Source organism: Camellia sinensis, chromosome 1 (assembly GCF_055761805.1).
Source record: "Camellia sinensis isolate YWXY chromosome 1, ASM5576180v1, whole genome shotgun sequence".
NCBI classification, from domain to species: Eukaryota; Viridiplantae; Streptophyta; class Magnoliopsida; order Ericales; family Theaceae; genus Camellia; species Camellia sinensis.
In genome coordinates this window covers 118,239,314-118,256,936 of record NC_138961.1, presented here as the reverse complement: position 1 = coordinate 118,256,936, position 17,623 = coordinate 118,239,314, and the positions used below count along the sequence as shown (strand labels likewise).

Here is a 17,623-nt window from a genome sequence, read left to right as displayed (position 1 = left end):
CCGTTGCTACCATTATTGAAAGAGGGGTCCAGTTTTCCCTTGACCCTTTAGTACACTGTGTCCTGCACCAAGTTCCCATGCAAGTGTTCCTAAACTTGTTTCAAGTCATCTGTGGTGTTTCCTTTCTTAACAAGAGGTTGGGTCTTAGTGTGGACATATGGGACATTTTGGGGTGTTACACCCTTTCTTACAATAAAGATCACATTACCTATTATCTTCATGTTCGTTCGGCTGATTGTCATTTTGTCACCAGATTACCTGATTCTAACAAACACAATGATGATTTCCTACAAGTTAGTGGTAACTGGGAGTTCCCTGTTGGGAGTAAGTTCCAATCTGAACGAATGCCTCAAAAAGACGGCTACCCAGGTCTGAGTCTTGCGCCCTAGTATTTCTTGTACCTTTGTTATTTTGTTTGAATGTTGTGCTAATGTTGTTTCCCTTTTCTCTGTAGAGGCTTCCCATTATCAACGTAGGCCGAACTGTGAGAATTTTGAGGCGATTAAGGCCGTTTTGAGATATAAAAAGAGATCTTCCCCTGAACTATTGGATTACCAAGCAACATACCGAACCATAATCTCGAAAAAAGCAAAACTTTCCGCATCCCTTCCTGATTCTGATACTAAAATTGACACTCTCCCTGCATCTCTAGTCACAAACAACCGTCGCTGCCACAGTTTATCTATTGAGAGGACACCTTCTCCTGCCCCCAATTTCACAGGGAGTGCATCAATGTCAAAAAGAAGAGTGCTAGTGGATCTGGAGGCGGAGGCTTTTAGCTCCTCTTCGGTTCTAGAGGCTCCACTGGCCAAGGTCGAGCCAAAGAGCCTTATGGATGCAAAACTGGAGATAAGAGCCTCTGGCCCTTCTGCCGCTGTTGCTTCAATCGTTGAAAGGGCAAAGAAGAGGAGGAGGGAGACTGACAAGCCATAGTTGGAGAGGCTTCTGAAGATCCTGTTGAGGATAAGTCTTTTGAGAAATGGGAGCTGCCCATGCTTTATCAGGGCAGGCATGTTTCTATTTTTGACTCATTTGTTGCTCTTTGAGACTTTGCTTTTGATTTAACCAAAACCCTGTTGATACCAATAGATATGACGGATCATAACAGACCTCGGGACATCTCCATCTTAAAGGGAAATGATGATTGCTGTGAGTGCTACTTTATTTCTTTTTGTGTTCTTTACAGGTTTGTATCGTTTCCTTTTCTTTAATACTTGTTTATTTGCCGCAGTGTATCTAGAGGTTGCATTTGTCCATCACCTGAGCTGAGGAACTAGAGAAGGTTGTACTGAAGGTCGCCTGTTGAGAGATTGACAAAAAATTTGGAAACCAAGAAGGAGGGACGCAGGACTACTGAGAGGGAGGTGTTCTGTCTGAACAAAGTTGTTGCTTCTGCTGAGAAGTCCAAGGAAATTGCTATTGGGGTCCAGGCCCAAATCGAAGGGAAAGTAGCTGAGCTGGAGGCGGTTATTGCAGCGATGGTTGTTGAACGCTCAACTTTAGAGGCCAAGCATTGGTAGTAGGGTTGGAATGAAGCCGGAGTTGCTTACAAGGAGGAGGTGCTGGTACTTTGTGACAAGCTCTTCTTGAAAGGCTGGGTGAGTGCCTTGGATGCTGTTCAAATTCCTGAAGAGTCCTCTTTGCTTCAGAATGTTTCAGTTCCCTCAAAGTCCTTAGGTCTGAAGGCTACTGCCACCCCTGCTACTCCTCCAGCAAGGATTTCTCCAAGAGTTGACTCTACGATCAAGACTCCTGAGAGCGGTGTTTCCAATGAAGCAATAGATGCTAAAGGGAGTGGGAACTTGGAGACTGAGGCTGTGGGAGATGTGGTTAAGGAGGCTTTTGCTTCCCAAGAAGTTGGAGCTGCCTCTACTTTTCCTTCCCAAGCTGACGTGGACAAAATCGTGAATGATGCCTTTGAAGTTCCTCTTGCTGATGAGAGTTAGAGTGGTTTCTATTTGAAAAGACTTGAAGTTTGCTCATTTTATTTTATTTTATTTTATTGTTTTGATACACTAGAGCTCGGTCTTCCTGACGAGTTGCCTCCTTTGATGCCTATTAAGACAATTTTTCTTTTTGTTGCTACTTTTGTGAGGGCAGCTGTGCCATGGTTAAATGATGGAACGTTTTCATGTTAATCTTTGCAATTTAATGCTCTGATACTTTCTTATTCTAATGCTTGCATTGTCTATACTGTTTGCCCCCCGGCCGAGCACTATTGGGACTGCAGGGTTAAATAGATGCTCAGTCTGGTCACTTGATATGCTTGGCTTGAAATCAAAGGAGAATGTCTTACTTAGGTCCAAATGAGTTCAAGAAAAACAATTGTTTGCCTCCACCTAGAGCTAAGTAAGATTGGCATTATAGATCTTTGCCCTTGGACAGAACTTACTGAAGTTTGTTTCAGGATTATACTTGAATGTGATGAAAAATATAAAGAGGTGAAGTCTTGCTCAGGTCCAGGTTGGTTCTGGAAAAAAAATTGTTTGCCCCCACCTGGAGCTGAGTAAGACTAAGGTTTAGGAGCTTGATCCTGAAAGAATTACCCAAGGCAGTTCCAATTTGTGCATTGTATGGAGTAGTACAGAAGTATTGATGTGTTTATACTTAAGAAATTCTGTAAATTCTAGAAAATAAAAATGATTAGTGAAAGTTCGTTTGTGTGGTGTCCACCAAGCAATTCCACTTGGCTAAGATCCCTTTTAGTTGCCAAACATAATTCCACCAAGCAACTCTACTTACCGTGTTTGAGTGCTAACCAAAACTAAATTCCGTTCGGTCAACCCGAAACGAAGTCCGTTTGGTTAAAACCAAAGCTAAATCCATTTAACAATCATTAAAGCTAAATCCATTTGGTTAACACCAAAGCTAAGTCTGTTTGATATTTGTCAAAACTAAATCCGTTTGGTAAACACCAAAGCTAAATCCATTTGGTAATCACCAAAGCTAAGTCTGTTTGGTAATCACTAAAGCTAAGTCCATTTGGTAGACAGCAAAGCTAATCAATTTTATTTGAAATATGCCCCCAGGGCTTGGATTAGAAAGACCGGGTTAAGCAATAATCTATTCTGATCATAAAGTTGTACAGGTGTTAGAAACAAAAGTTCAAAGAAAGGAAGAAGCACTCTCATTAAGCAACGGATAAATGATTGTACACTTGACGGATAATTTTGCGGGTCTAGTCTATTGATAGTACTTTTTGAGGTTGGCTATATTCTAGGGCTGAGATATGGCTTTGCCCTTGAGATTTTCCAAGTAGTGGGCTCCGTTTCCAGCTGCAACTGTAACTTTTTAGAGACCCTCCCAGTTAGGTCCTAACTTCCCTTCGCCAGGCACCTTTTTATGGTCCATGACTTTCCTCTAACCAGTGTGAATTGTCATGGGAAAACTTTCTTATCGAAACTTTTGATAAGTTGTTATTGATATGAAACAAGTCTAATCAATGCTGCTTCTCTTCGGCCTTCTGCCATGTCCAAGGCTTGTGCTATAGCTTCCTCATTATTTACATCTTCAAACAATTCCGATCGAAGGGTTGGGAGACCGACTTCTAGTGGAATAACAGCCTCCATTTCGTAGGTCAAAGAGTAGAGTGTTTCCCCTATTGAACGTCGTTCTGTGGTTCGGTAGGCCCATAACACATGAGGAAACTCTTCGAGCCACTTGCCTTTTGCACTTTCAAGACGCTTTTTTACCCGTTAATAATGGTCTTGCTTGACTACTCTACTTGCCCATTGCTATGTGGGTAGCCTGGAGACGAATTTTGATATTCAATCCTGAGATCGACACAAAACTTCTTGAAAATCTTTTCGTCATATTGTGTTCCATTGTCGGTAATCAGTACCCGTGGGATACCAAAACGGACCACGATATTCCTCATATTAAACTGCTTTGTGTCTGCTTCTTTGATGCTTGCCAGTGCTTCAATTTCCACCCACTTGGTGAAGTAGTTGGTTGCAGCGATGAAGAATTGTCTGTTCCCAGTCCCCCCGTGTCAAAGGTCCAATGATGTCCAAGCCCCACAGAGCGAAAGGCCATGAGCTAGTAAGTGGAGTAAGATTTTTGGCTGGCTGATGAATTAGCGGAGCAAATCTTTGACACTTATCACACTTCTGAAAGTACTGTTGTGCATCTTGCTGCATCTATGGCCACCAATACCCATTAGTAAGAGCACGGTGCGTTAGTGACCTTCCCCCAACGTGCTTCCACAAATCCTATCATGAATGTCATAAAGAACATTCTCGACGAGATTTGGATGCACACATAGCAGATAAGGGCCAAGGTAAGAGCGTCGGTATAATTTCCCAGATAGTGAGATCTGGAACCAAGCTGATAGATGACGAACTTTGTTTGCCTCTTTCTTGTCGTCGGGGAGAATGCCAGATCTTAGAAAAACAAGTATTAGATCCATCCAGCTCAGTTCCAGGTTAGTGCAGAGGACCGAATCTGGAGTTGCAATGCTTATTTCTGACACAAACTCAACCCAAACTTTTCTAGCATCTTTACTATTCACTGACAAGCCAAGGTAGGCTAGAGCATCAGCAAGACTGTTTCTGTCCCGATTGATCCGTTCCACTCATATGGATTGGAATTTCTTAAGTAAATCTCTTTCCTTGTCTGCATATATTGCCATTCTTTCATCTCTTGCTACATAGATCACAGTGAGTTGATTGACAACCAATTGAGAATCACTGAAAACCAAGAGTTGATCTGCACTGAAGTGTTCAACACTGCGCAATCTAGCCAGTAGTGCTTTATATTCTGCCTGGTTGTTAGAGGCCTTCCAGCCAAGCCTCAAAGCTTGCTCCCAGATGAATCCTTTTGGAGATATGAGTACCACCTCTACCCTCGAGCCTCGGTTATTGGATGATCAGTCAACATAGAGCTGCCAGATATCACCAATGAAGAGTTTCCATGCTTCTATAGCATATTGTTTTCCTAGTTCGGCGGTGCGTGACACCTGTACCGAGCTAGAGTTCTGATGTTCGATGCCCTGAGTGAGGGTGAATTCAGAGACAAAATCCGCCAAGACCTGGTCCTTGATTGCTATTCTGGGTTGATACCGAATGTCAAACTCACCAAGCTCAACCGCCCATTTCGCTATTCGACCCGAGAAGTCAGCCCGGTTGAAGACAGACCTGAGAGGGAATTCAGTGAGGACATTGATTGTGTGCCTCTAGAAGTAATGTTATAGCTTCCTTGAGGCGATAAGTAGGGCGTATGCCAGCTTTTCCAATGGTAGGTACCTCGCCTTGGCATCCAGGAGAGTCTTATTGACGTAGTATACCAGCCTCTGTTCCTTTTCAACTTCACGAATCAGTACTGCGCTTATTGCATGATCTGAAACTGTCAAACACAAGTATAATTCTTTCCTTGGTTCTGGAGTGAAAAGGAGAGGTGGTGTACTGAGGTACTTCTTGAGGTCTTGTAGTGCTTTAGTACATTCAGAACCCCACTCGAATGCAACCTTTTTTCTCAATAGCTGAAAGAAAGGCTTCATTCGGTCTGAAGATTTGCTAATGAATCGATTCAGGGCTGCCGCCATCCCGGTTGATTTCTGTAGTTCCTTGGCCTTTGTTGGTACTCCAAGCTCTTATATTTCTTTGATTTGATCCATATTCGCTTTAATTCCTCTGCGAGTCACCATGTCCCCCAAGAACTTCCTTCTCCCTCCAAAGCGCATTTTGAGGCATTGAGGCAAAGTTGATGGGTTTTCAGGATATCGAAAACTTCTCTTAGATCTGTGAGGTGGTTTGTAGCAAGCCTGTTTTTTACTACCATATCATCTATGTATGCTTCCATAGTTCGACCGAGCTACTCTTTGAACATTCGAGTTACCATTCGTTGGTAGGTTGCTCTGGCATTTTTAAGGTCGAACGGAATTACTTTATAGCAGTAGATGCCTCTTGGTGTAATAAATGTCATCTTCTCTTGATCTGGGCTGAACAGAGGTATCTGGTGATAGTCGCTGTAAGCGTCCAGAAAGCTCTTGTGCCCATGCCTCGCTATTGAGTCTGCCAGCTGGTCTATGCGAGGAAGAGGGAAGCTGTCTTTTGGACAAGCTCTGTTGAAGCAAGTAAAGTCGACGCAGACTCTCCACTTTCCATTTTTTTCTTTTTGACTACGATTGTGTTGGACAGCCACTATGGGTATTGAATTTCTTGAATTGCCCCGACCACTAGAAGTTTATTGATTTCCGGAATGACTACCTCGATATGCTCAACTGAAGATCTTCGGCCTTTCTGTACAATAGGCCGAGCAGAAAGGTTGACGTTAAGCTTATGACAAGCAAATTCTGGATTTAGCCTCGGAGTATTATATGTTGACCATGCGAATACCTCCATATTTTCCTTCAGTAAATCCAGCAATTGAAGTTTCTCATCAGCGCCTAGTGAGGTACTGATAAGAAAGTACTTCTCTGGGTCTCCCTATTTTACTAAAACTTTCTCCAGATCCTCTACTATCTTCTCAACTGGGGTTCCTCCGACGAGGACCTACTGCTCTGCTACTTCAACTGTCTGAACACGATTGCAGAGCTGTTTAGCCTTCATGGCTGCCATGAAACAATGCTTCGAGTCAACTTGGTCCCCTGAGATCTGCTCTACTCCGTGTTACGTCAAGAAGCGGAGAAGCTGGTGGTAGGTTGAGGAGACTGCTTCCATTTGATGAATCCAAGGCCAACCAAGTATGGAATTGTAGGGAGACGATGTGTTGATAATTAGGAATTCTATCTGAAGGGTCTTTGTCCCAGCCACTACAGGCAGCACTATCCTGCTAAGTGGCCACTCAGGCTGCGAATTTAAACCGACCAACGGTGCTGCTGCTGGGGTGAGGTGCTGCCTAGAGAGACCAAGCTTTCTGAACAAGTCGTAATACAATATATTTGTTGCGCTACCTTGGTCTACCAAGACTCGTTTCACATCAAAGCATTTTTCAATTCCCATAGTTATAATCAGTGCATTAGTGTGTGGGTTCTGAATGCCTTCTAAGTCCCTCTTAGTAAATGAAACATTACATAAGGGAGTCTTAGGTATTGTTCGTACCTTTTTCGATGCTGAACCCACTGACATGACTTGCTGAATCTGCACGACCTTTGCAATTTCTTCCTGAAGTGTCTCTTCTCGCTCGTGACCAGTTGTGCCATGAATTACATTTATGACCAATCGAGACAAATGCTCTGCGTTTGGTTTTGGTGGGGAGTTCTCCTGCTCGGTTACCACTTTGTCTGGATCAATGTATTCTTGGAGGTGCCCAGCAGCTACCAATTCCTCTAGGTGTTGCTTCAATGCTCGGCAGTTTTGAGTCATATGCCCCATGTCCTAATGATAGGTCCATCTGAGCTTTTGGTTGCGCCGAGCTGGGTCTCCTAGCATCTTTGGCGGCCAAGTAAAGAACGACTCTCTCTTGATTTTCTCAATAATATGATAGATAGGTTCTTTGAAGACTGTAACTACTGCTTCGTGGGATTTAGACTTGTCTACTTCATTCACTGCAACTCCTCGGGGTTTCCCTTGATCTGCTCTTATTCTGTTTCCCCGAGTTGTCTATTCAGTCGATGCCACCTCAGTGGGGATTTGATCATCTTCAAGGTGAGTGTACTGCTCAATCCTGACACGTAAGTCCTTCAGTGCTGTGGCTGGGCGTTTGGTAAGTGATTGTCTCAACTTGCTTTCTAGACGTAGACCATGTTTAAAAGACATTACAGCCATCTGTTCATTGCAAACATTTTCCTCCAAATCATTATACTCTTCCTAGTACCTTCTTGTATAATTACGCAGTGTTTCTTTCTGTTCCTTTCGGAGACCGAACAAGGTGTCCGGCTCTTTCGGAATTCTGGTGTTGGAAACAAACTTGGCCACGAACTCTTCAGAGAGCTGCTTCCAATCATAAATCGATCAAGTAGGGAGACGATCGAACCATCGGAGTCCAGATTCTCCTAGGCTGGATGGAAAAACTATGCACATTAGTGCCTCATCTTGGCTTCACAAGGACATCATTTGCCGATAGTGGCTGATATGTGTTAACGGGTCTAGTTTTCCATCATATGACGTGAATTTTAGTGAAGTGAACTTCTTGGGGGGTTTCATAGTGTCGATATATGGGGAGAAATGAGAGGAGACGAGTCGATCTAGTGCTCGGTGCTCTCTCTGATGGACAGTACGATCAAGGTGTTGAGCCTGACGCTCTCGTCATTGCCCATTTTGTCTATTCCCGACCAACCAAGTACGAAGATCCTAAGGAGGATACTCTGTTTGCTTGCTAGCCGCTTTCTACCTCTTAGTTCTTCTCCGGCGTGAACCACGGGTGTGGCTACTCGCTGCTTCACTTTGCACCAGGATTGGCTGACTTTGCTGCCTAGACTGGTTTCTGGGGACCTTCTTCATTTGTGGTTCTAAGGATGGGCTCCTCCGGTGTAGACGAGAGGGTTTTGTGTCAATGCTCTTCTCTGTCGGGTCGCCCATCATCCTTTTGAGCTGCACTTTTAGTTTATGTATCTCCATTCCCATGGAATCGATGATATGATCCCTATAGTCTTTCTACAACAGAAAATTGTGGGACGAACCACCAACAAAGGGCTGTCGATGCTCAATAAATTTCGGAATACGGTTGTTGTTTCCGGTCTGCTCCTCCAAAGCTGCTGGCAGTGTCAGGCCCTTATCCTTCGTCTTCTCCGTTTGTGGAGTTAATGCCAATGGTGGAATATCCTCAATTCCCATTGTCGGAATCAGATGCAGAACTCGAAGATAAAAATCCACGTTTACCGTACCAATTGTGCGTACCAAATACCGTACTAGATGATTGTGGACCGGACCTCTGCACCCAACTGGACTATCCAAGAATTGAGTCCCTACAACAATGAGCACCGTTAGAGCTGCCCAGCCGGAACTGGCCGGATAACCCCTCTGGTGTGGGAGTAAGTGATCGACGAAGATGGGATGTGCCCTCTAAGTGTCGAGAGTTGTGTTCAAGTGAGTATATTATAGCTCCACTTAGTTACCTTCAATGTGAAGTCCTTATAGTTTATATAGAACTCCTTACTTGTTGTCCAAGATGGTTTCATGAGACTTTGGTGCTACCATGCTCCCTTGAACATTACTCAAGGTAGGGGACCATGAGGTATTTGACAATGGATGCATATACTCGTTGTCCCCATGCGGATAACAAACCACATTCCCTTGATCAACCATTTCCATGATTCTAGGGGGAGGGGACCAGCTAAGGTGGCAGTCTGCACATGCATACATTCATAGCTTCCACGTTTCTCTGAAAGGTTTTCTTAGCTCCGTTGTGCCTCGACTCGGCCCTTTGTGAGACTGTTTCTAGAGATGGGTTAGCCTATTTAGATATCTTTGTGTGGGCTCGGCCCACTTTGGTTTTTGGTGATGGGTTCAGCCCATCAGGTCGGTCCAAAGATTGAGTCCTGCAGCTCGGCCCAACCCAGTGTCATGGCTAGACTGACCTTTCCACTATGAGTTGGGCTCAAGTACTTGAGGACTTGGGTGGACTGTTGATCATGGAGTTGGGCTTGATTGGCTTACCCACAAATTCATCTGACCCACTTGGACTTGGCTTTAATGGATTAGGCCGACCCAAGCCTTGGATCCGATCCGTTTATATTTTGTCCCTTTACCACTCTAACTACAAGCAAGTTTATGTGCATGAAAATTGAATATAAAATAAAGACACAATTATTTTATAAGTTTGAAACTCACATGTGGGACTCGTTGTTAAGATATTTTAATAAAATAAATTATATTTGATAAAACAATTACAGTGTGGAAAAAAATTAAATTAAATTAAACCTCCAACCTTATAGTGCGCTGCATGAACTCTTTTGGCCAAACCGCTAACTTCATGGATACATTAAAATAAATAAATAAATAAAATCAAGTTTGGAAGTTAGATAGAAATTATTATTATTATTATTTTATTTTAATGAAGCGGCAAAATAAAATAAAAAAATAAAAATAAAAATAAAAAAGTTGTTTAAAATTTTGATGAAATAAATTCAAATCAAACAGCCCATGTATTAAAAAAAACAAAGTGACAAAGTAGCATAACGTGTGCAAAAAAATATTGAGAGATGATTAGTTGTAGGGTGTTTAATTTTTATTTATTTATTTATTTTTAATTAACAAATGTCACCCAAAACATATACTATTATCTGTATTAAATTATTTATTTATTTTTTCTTTTTTCCAGTGTATTCAAGTGAATACGCACTAAACTTGAAGCACAAATACTTCAAAATAGGTAGCGTATAAGTATCGGATATGATTAGAAAGTATCTCATTCTTTTTTATTTTTTTGAATTTTGGATATGGTTTGAATATGCATGGATATGTGGGAGATATTTCGTAGATACTTTTGGGATACGGCAGTACAAAAAACATAATTTTGAAAAGCTTTTTCCTGGGTCAAACCGTAAATAAAAGAAGTGAAATTGAAATAATATAAATTAGATCCTCAAACCGACATATACGCATGAACCAAAATCAACAAAAACAATGAGAAGAAAAACCCTAAGCTCAAATCTACAAATCGAAACTGGTTCTTTCTGTCTCGAACGACAAATCAAAGAAACATTAATGTTGTGTTTGATTGGGGGATTTGAGGAGGGATTTGGAAAGGAAAATGAAAAAGATAGGTGAAATGTGAATAAAACATGCCTAAATTTTATCTAGTTTCACACACCTTTTTTCTTTCTCTTTCCAAATTCCTTTTCAAATTTTCCAACCAAAAGTGGATAAAGAAAAAATTTGGTTCGTTTTTCTTGATTGACCATAGCAACAACAACATGTTCTCTCTAACTCTCGTTTTTTCTTTCTCTGTCTCTCGCTTTCGTCGTTTTGTTTGTCTGTCTCTCTCACTCCTCTCTCGTTCTCACACCCCCCCCCCCCTCCTAATTATTAGGCAGCTTTATTTTTCTTTTCACTTTTTTTTTTTGTTTCCCTACAGTGCTTTATTGTTAGTATTTCTTTGTCAAATTTTTAATAGAATTCTCTCTAATTTTTTATTTTTTTAATTTGCTTTTGGTGTTGGCCTGTGTTTTAGTTTGGATATTTTATGAATGCATGAATACTCTTAACTTAATAGGAACCCTTATATTTATTTATTAATTTGCTTTAGATTTTATTTTCACAAATATTATATTATTAAAATTATAAAAAAATCATTTTTTCTTACGAATGTATCCCAACCATACTTGTATTTTTTTTTTTTTCTAATTTTGACGTATCGCCGTATCCATATCTGTACTTCCTAGGCTCTAAATAAAAATACATATTTTTCATGTTGCGTGAGAACAATTTAGTAGAAGGATTCCCCGTAGTTCAAAAAAAATGTATGGTTTATTTCTAAAAGAAAAATGATATGCAATACCATTTTCTAGACCCAATGATGTGTAAATAAGATGATCGGTTGATGATTAGAGAATAAGTGAGAAAGATAGTCAACTTTTTTTTCTTAATGGAGTGTTACATCATTCAGTTTAGAAAGTGGGTCTAATATTTTAGCATAAATAGAAATACTCTTTTAAAAATACAATTGTCCTCCAATTTTATTTTTTGTTTTTTGTGAAAAACGTGATAAATTAAACAAATTATAATTATCGAATCGATCTAATTTTTTGTATGGATGAAATATAGGACGTACTCGACAATATGAATAATTTAGATCATCGAAACGGAAATGTGATGGGCTACACGGGTCTAAATAGTGCCCTCCTATTTAGATTTTAAACTATAGGGATCCTCCATTTAGTAATTTATTTTATTTGTGTGTGTGTGACCTTCCCTTCTCTTGTTTCTTGGCATTTTAGGTTAAATTGATGTAATTCTAACTGATCAAAACGATTTGCCAGGGAGTCAATGAAGAGTGGGAAGTGAGGCACATGTGAACATGTAGGAAAGGGAGACATGAACAATATGTGCTAGCAGAAAATGCTCAGAGGTTGATAACAACTGCTTTCATGCATGTTTCTATATTTTCCTTGTGTGCGTATATATATATATATATATATTTGTCTTCTTTGTTGGATCTTCTTTCCACTTGCAGAAAGCTCATCCAATTGTATCCTTCATAGATTTGTCTTTTCTCTTATTGCTATGATCTCAATCAACTTAGAATTGGGGACCATTGTGGGAGGGGGACCAAAAACCTCCTACATGCTACTTGTCGTTCATATCAATTCCTGAGTCACTATTGCTACTAAAAAAGACATTGCATGGAATTAATGAACCCAAAAAAAAAAAAAAAAAACATGGGTAGTCATTTGTGTCGGATGGTAATTGGAGGAGAAGATGTAACACATAAATATAGGTTGTGTGGCATTCTCATGATCCACCAGGCAAGTATCTTTAATAACAGATTAGCACTCTTTTGGTCTTGACATGGGAATTGAGTTTGTACAAGTACTCAACTCAGCTAATTAACTATCAATCCCTCTTCCAATAAAATTTTTTTTAAAAAAAAAAAAAAAAAAAAAACTAACTAAATAAAGGATGAACAAAAAATTGTTACAGACCACCAAAGAAATGTAAATGAAACAGAGGAGGTTTTCGTGAAAGAGATGGAGTGGAGGCAATGAAACAGAGGAGGAGGCACACCAAAACCTTTGTTGGTTAATGCCGTATATCGGAAGCATTCAGGTTAAGGTGCATTGTACATGTTACATATGACAAACAGCGAATTAGATGCAAACAATTTGTACTTGGTTCCAAAACACTTTGTCTTGTGTTTTGCATCCATTCATTCATTGCTCTTTGTTTTTTTTTCTTGGACTGGACAAGGTCTATATCAAATTAGTTGGTACACTTCTTAAACTACTTCGCAAAAGATGGAACTCTGTACATCACAGGCACTGCCTTACATTTGAGTTTTTCTAAACTTAAATATGTATCTTTCCTGATTAAGAATGAATGAAGAGTGCTTTTACAACCATTTTGAAATGCTGGCCTACTTGTGTTGTGGCCGCCGATAGAGAATGCACAATTTAATTAAAACATTAACGTGCTATCTGGAGAGCTATCAGCGTGTTTGCATCGTTGTCTTTACTTAGGGGCGGCCCTGAGATTTAAGGAGCTCAAGACGAATTTCGGAAATGGGGCCTCTCTTACATTGAAAAAAAAAGTTCATAAATAAAATGATAAGTTACAATAATTTTTTTATTTATTTATAGCCACAAACAAATTTACTTGCACATATAATCATTAAAATTATAAATAAAAATTTACTTTCATATATTAAGAGAGGAAGCAATCATTACAAATACTTAAAATAAAAATAAAAATTTGGTCTTGTTGCTTTATAGTTTAGCAATATCCAGTTTATAATTGAACCACGATCAGTTCAATTGGGCCTATAGTATTTGAGAGTTTTTTTTTTTTTTTTTTATCTAAAACACAAAATTATATTTGGGACCTATTTTCGGCCCAAATTTGGCCTTGTCTTTACTCTCTAACCAACATTATTACTGGCTAATAATGCCTCAAATGCATGATTATGCTTGGTTGAAGTGGAATAATGCTACGTACTTAAATCTCACAAATAAATATTATATATTTATTTAATTAGTTAGTATAATTTAGAATTATGGGTAGGATAGGCTAGGTTGTTTCCTACCTTTTAGGGATCACGGATTGTGTTTGTAACCAGTCTCTTGCATATAAATTAGGTTGGTTATTAATAAAATATGCGGAATATATTTATACGTATTAATTTCTGTGAAGTTATGGAGGGCTGGTTTGCCTCAATGTGAACCAACATGACGGCTTCTCCCTCGAAGCGGATCTTTCCCCCTTTATTTATTTATTTTATTTTTTTGTTTATATTTTTGTTAATTTTTTTAACGAGAAGGTATGTAACAGGTGGTATCAAAGTAGTCAATCTTAGCAATGGCCACACCATTGGAGATGACAGAGTCTATGCGTGGAGATATAGTGAAAATCAAATAGCTTTTTTTGGATATGATCAAGATAAGCAACCAGTTTAACAAATTCCAAGATGGGATCATTTTGGAGGTCAAAAGAGCAAATGAGAAGTTAATCAAGTACAATACAAAATCAAATTTTGAAAAAGTTGATTTTGTAATTGATGAAGATGAGACAATCAACACGGTCAATCAACAATATTTAGAAGGGCCACTTGTTTCAAATTGCCATGAGAAAGGTTCTTCAGTGATTTTCATATAAATTTGCAAGCTCTCTTGATAGACACTGCAGCATCACATTCATTTATCGCATCCTCATTTGCATCCACGTTGGGCTTAAAAGTAGAACAACTAGAGTCTTCACTCATGGTTGAGTCACCAATAGGGGGCCAGGTTGTCTTAAATCGGGGGTGTTGTGGGTGTGTAATCGAGGTGGCTGAATGTCAACTCCCTTTTAATTTGGTGCTATTAGAGATGTCAGGTTTTGATGTCATTCTTGGTACAGACTGGTTGTCCTCTTATCATGCTGTCATTGATTGCTACCGTGGAAGGGTTACGGTGTGTACTGCTGGTGGGGACTGTTTTTATTTTCTGGGGGATAGAGTCGATGAAGGGTTGTCACCGTTATATGACCCACGAAGTTTAGGCAAACTTAGATTTCTTCTTGCAACTATTATTGATGATGAGGGTACTACAATTTGGGGAATATTTTCTAAGGTAGTTTGTGAGTATACAGATGTTTTTTCTGAGGATCTCACCGCATTACCGCCTCATCAAGAGGTAGAATTCTCTATAGATTTGGTGCTTGGTACGACACCTATTTCCATGTCGCCATATAGATTTTCCCTACCAGAACTACTTGTTCTAAAGGAGCAATTATAAGAATTGTTAGACAAGGGTTTTATACGCCCTAGTACCTCGCTATGGGGAGCACTGACTCTTTTTGCAAAGAAGAAAGACGGTTCGTTGCGACTATGCATCGACTATCATAAATTAAATGAAGCCACAATCAAAAACAAATATCTCGTGCCCTGGATAGACGATCTTTTTGACCAACTTAAGGGTTCTCATTGTTTCTCAAAAATGGATTTAAGATTAGGTTGTCATCAGTTGCGAGTGAAGGATGAGGATATCCCTAAGATGGCCTTCCGTATGCAATATGGTCACTACGAATTCCTTGCGATGCTATTCAGTCTAACAAATGCTCCCACCACCTTCATGGACCTCATGAATGGAGTTTTTCGAGATTATCTTGATAAGTTCGTGGTAGCCTTTGTGGATGATATCCTCATCTATTTGCCTTCTGAAGGGGAGCACGAAAAGCACCTTCGCATTGTTTTACAATTGCTTCAGGAACACCAATTGTATGCTAAATTTGAGAAGTGTGAGTTTTGGCTTTTAGAAGTTAATTTTTTGGGCCACGTTGTCTCAAGAGACAGAGTCACGGTAGATTCTTCAAAAATTGAAGTAGTGTTAAAGTGGGAACAACCTAGGAACGTTTTCGAGATTCATAGCTTTTTGCATCTTGCCGAATATTATAGGCGGTTTGTGAAAGATTTTTCTATCGTAGCAGCACCACTAACCAAATTGACTAGAAAATGGGTGAAATTCGTTTGGAATGAGTCATGTGAAAAGTCTTTCTTAGAATTGAAGCCTAGATTGACCTCAACACCAATCTTAATTATCCTGGAGAGAGGGTTGGGTTATACAATTTACTGTGATGCTTCTAGAGAGGGTTTAGGGTGTGTTTTGATGCAAGAAGGTAAAGTTGTGGCATACGGTTCCGGTCAACTAAAAACTCACGAGAGAAACTACCCCACTCACGACCTTGAATTAGCCAGAGTCATTTTTGCCTTGAAGCTTTGGAGACATTACCTCTATGGAGAGAAATTTGACGTATTCTTAGATCATAAGAGTCTCAAGTATTTATTCTCCCGAAAAGATTTGAATTTGTGCCAAATAAAATGGATGGAATACCTTGAAGATTATGACTTCAAATTACATTATCATCCTGGGAAGGCCAATGTGGTGACCGATGCTTTGAGTAGAAAGTCGATGAGTTTGGTTGCTACCCTTGCCTAAGGGAGTGGAAGATGTTGGGTGAACTAAATGAGTTTGATGTGCAAGTTCGAGAATCACCTAGTCAAGCCACCTTGTTTTCAATTCTGGTTCAACCAACACTAGTCACGCTAGTTTTAGAAACATAGCAAAATGATCTAGAAGTGGAAGTGATTAACGATAAAATCCTGCAAGGGAAAGAAGAAAAAGGGTTGAGGGTGTATTCCGATTTGTAGATCACCATTTTGTACCAAAATCTTGTAGAGATGACGTACTTCAAGAGTTTTATCACTCCCATCTTGCGGTCCATCCTAGGGGCACGAAAATGTATCATGATTTGAACCGCCAGTTTTGGTGGAGAGGCATGAAGAAGGATGTAGCCTTATTTGTGTCTAAATGTCTAACTTGTCAACAAATCAAAGTGGAGCATCAAAGACCAGCTAGGTTGTTACAACCCTTACCTGTAGCTGAATGGAAGTGGGAACACATCACGATGGATTTTGTTTCGGGCCTTCCTAAAACTCATAGGGTAATGATGCCGTTTGGGTCATAGTAGATTGACTAACTAAGTCGGCACATTTTCTTGCAATGTGTATGGGCGACTCAGTGGATTACCTAGCAGAACTCTATGTTAGGGATATTGTTCGGCTTCATGGGATTCCAGTGAGCATTGTCTCAAATAGAGATCCTTGTTTCACAGCACGGTTTAGCAAAGCTTACAAACCATTATAGGGACTTAGTTGACCTTTAGTATCGCTTACCACCCTCAAACCGATGGTCAGTTTGAACGTACCATTCAAATTTTAGAAGACATGTTGAGAGCCTGTGTTCTAGACTTTAAAGGGCCATAAGAAAAATATTTGCCATGAGCTGAGTTTGTCTACAACAATAGCTACCAAGCCAACATTGGAATGGCACCTTTTGAAGCCCTATATGGGTGTCCCTATAGGTCACCGGTGTGTTGGGATAAGGCAAGAGATTCATCCATGCTTAGACTAGATTGTGGTCATGAAACCATAGAAAAAGTAGTTATCATCCGAAAGAGGTTAATCACGGCACAATGCTGACAAAAGATCTATGCAGATAGGAGGAGATAGCCATTGTCTTTTGAAATAGGTGACCATGTGTTTTCGAGGATATCACCTAGAAAATGTTTGATGCGATTTGGCCAAAGTGGAAAGCTATCATATCACCTATATTATTGAACGAGTAGGAGAAGTTGCTTATCGCCTTGCCTTGACGTGTTTCACATCTCAATGCTTCGCAAGTATGAGCCCGACCCATCTCATGTCTTAGACTGGGCGAACCTTGAAATAGATGAAAATGTTTCCTACGAGGAGAGACCGATAAAGATCCTAGACTCCCGAGAACAAGTTTTGAGAGGAAAAACTATACCTCTAGTCAAAGTGTTATGGCATCATCATGAAATAGAAGAGGCCACTTGGTAAAGAGAAGCTGAAGTTCGTGAAAAATATCCTGACTTGTTTAACGGTGTGTAATTTTGTTGCCCTTCTTGGTTGTAATAATATCTTACGACTTAGTTAGTAAAACAATGATTTTGCATTGGTTACCGAAAAGCTTGAAATTATACGTTGTGATGTGAATGTTGGATTAATTCTACTTCCAATGGATGACAAT

At 39.9% G+C, this 17,623-nt stretch overlaps 2 protein-coding genes across 2 annotated transcripts; one reads left to right on the top strand and one right to left on the bottom strand.

Annotated features, from left to right (window-relative positions):
• Nucleotides 1-6,608: 6,608 nt before the first annotated feature.
• Nucleotides 6,609-7,313, bottom strand: LOC114292536 (uncharacterized). Its single transcript, XM_028236521.2, has one exon. It carries the CDS (start codon nucleotides 7,311-7,313, stop codon nucleotides 6,609-6,611), a length of 705 nt encoding a protein of 234 aa, XP_028092322.2.
• A 7,088-nt stretch (nucleotides 7,314-14,401) lies between these two features.
• LOC145819405 (uncharacterized) lies at nucleotides 14,402-14,809 on the top strand. The gene has a single exon (XM_082913393.1). The coding sequence runs from the start codon at nucleotides 14,402-14,404 to the stop codon at nucleotides 14,807-14,809; it is 408 nt and encodes a 135-aa protein (XP_082769519.1).
• Nucleotides 14,810-17,623: the final 2,814 nt, after the last annotated feature.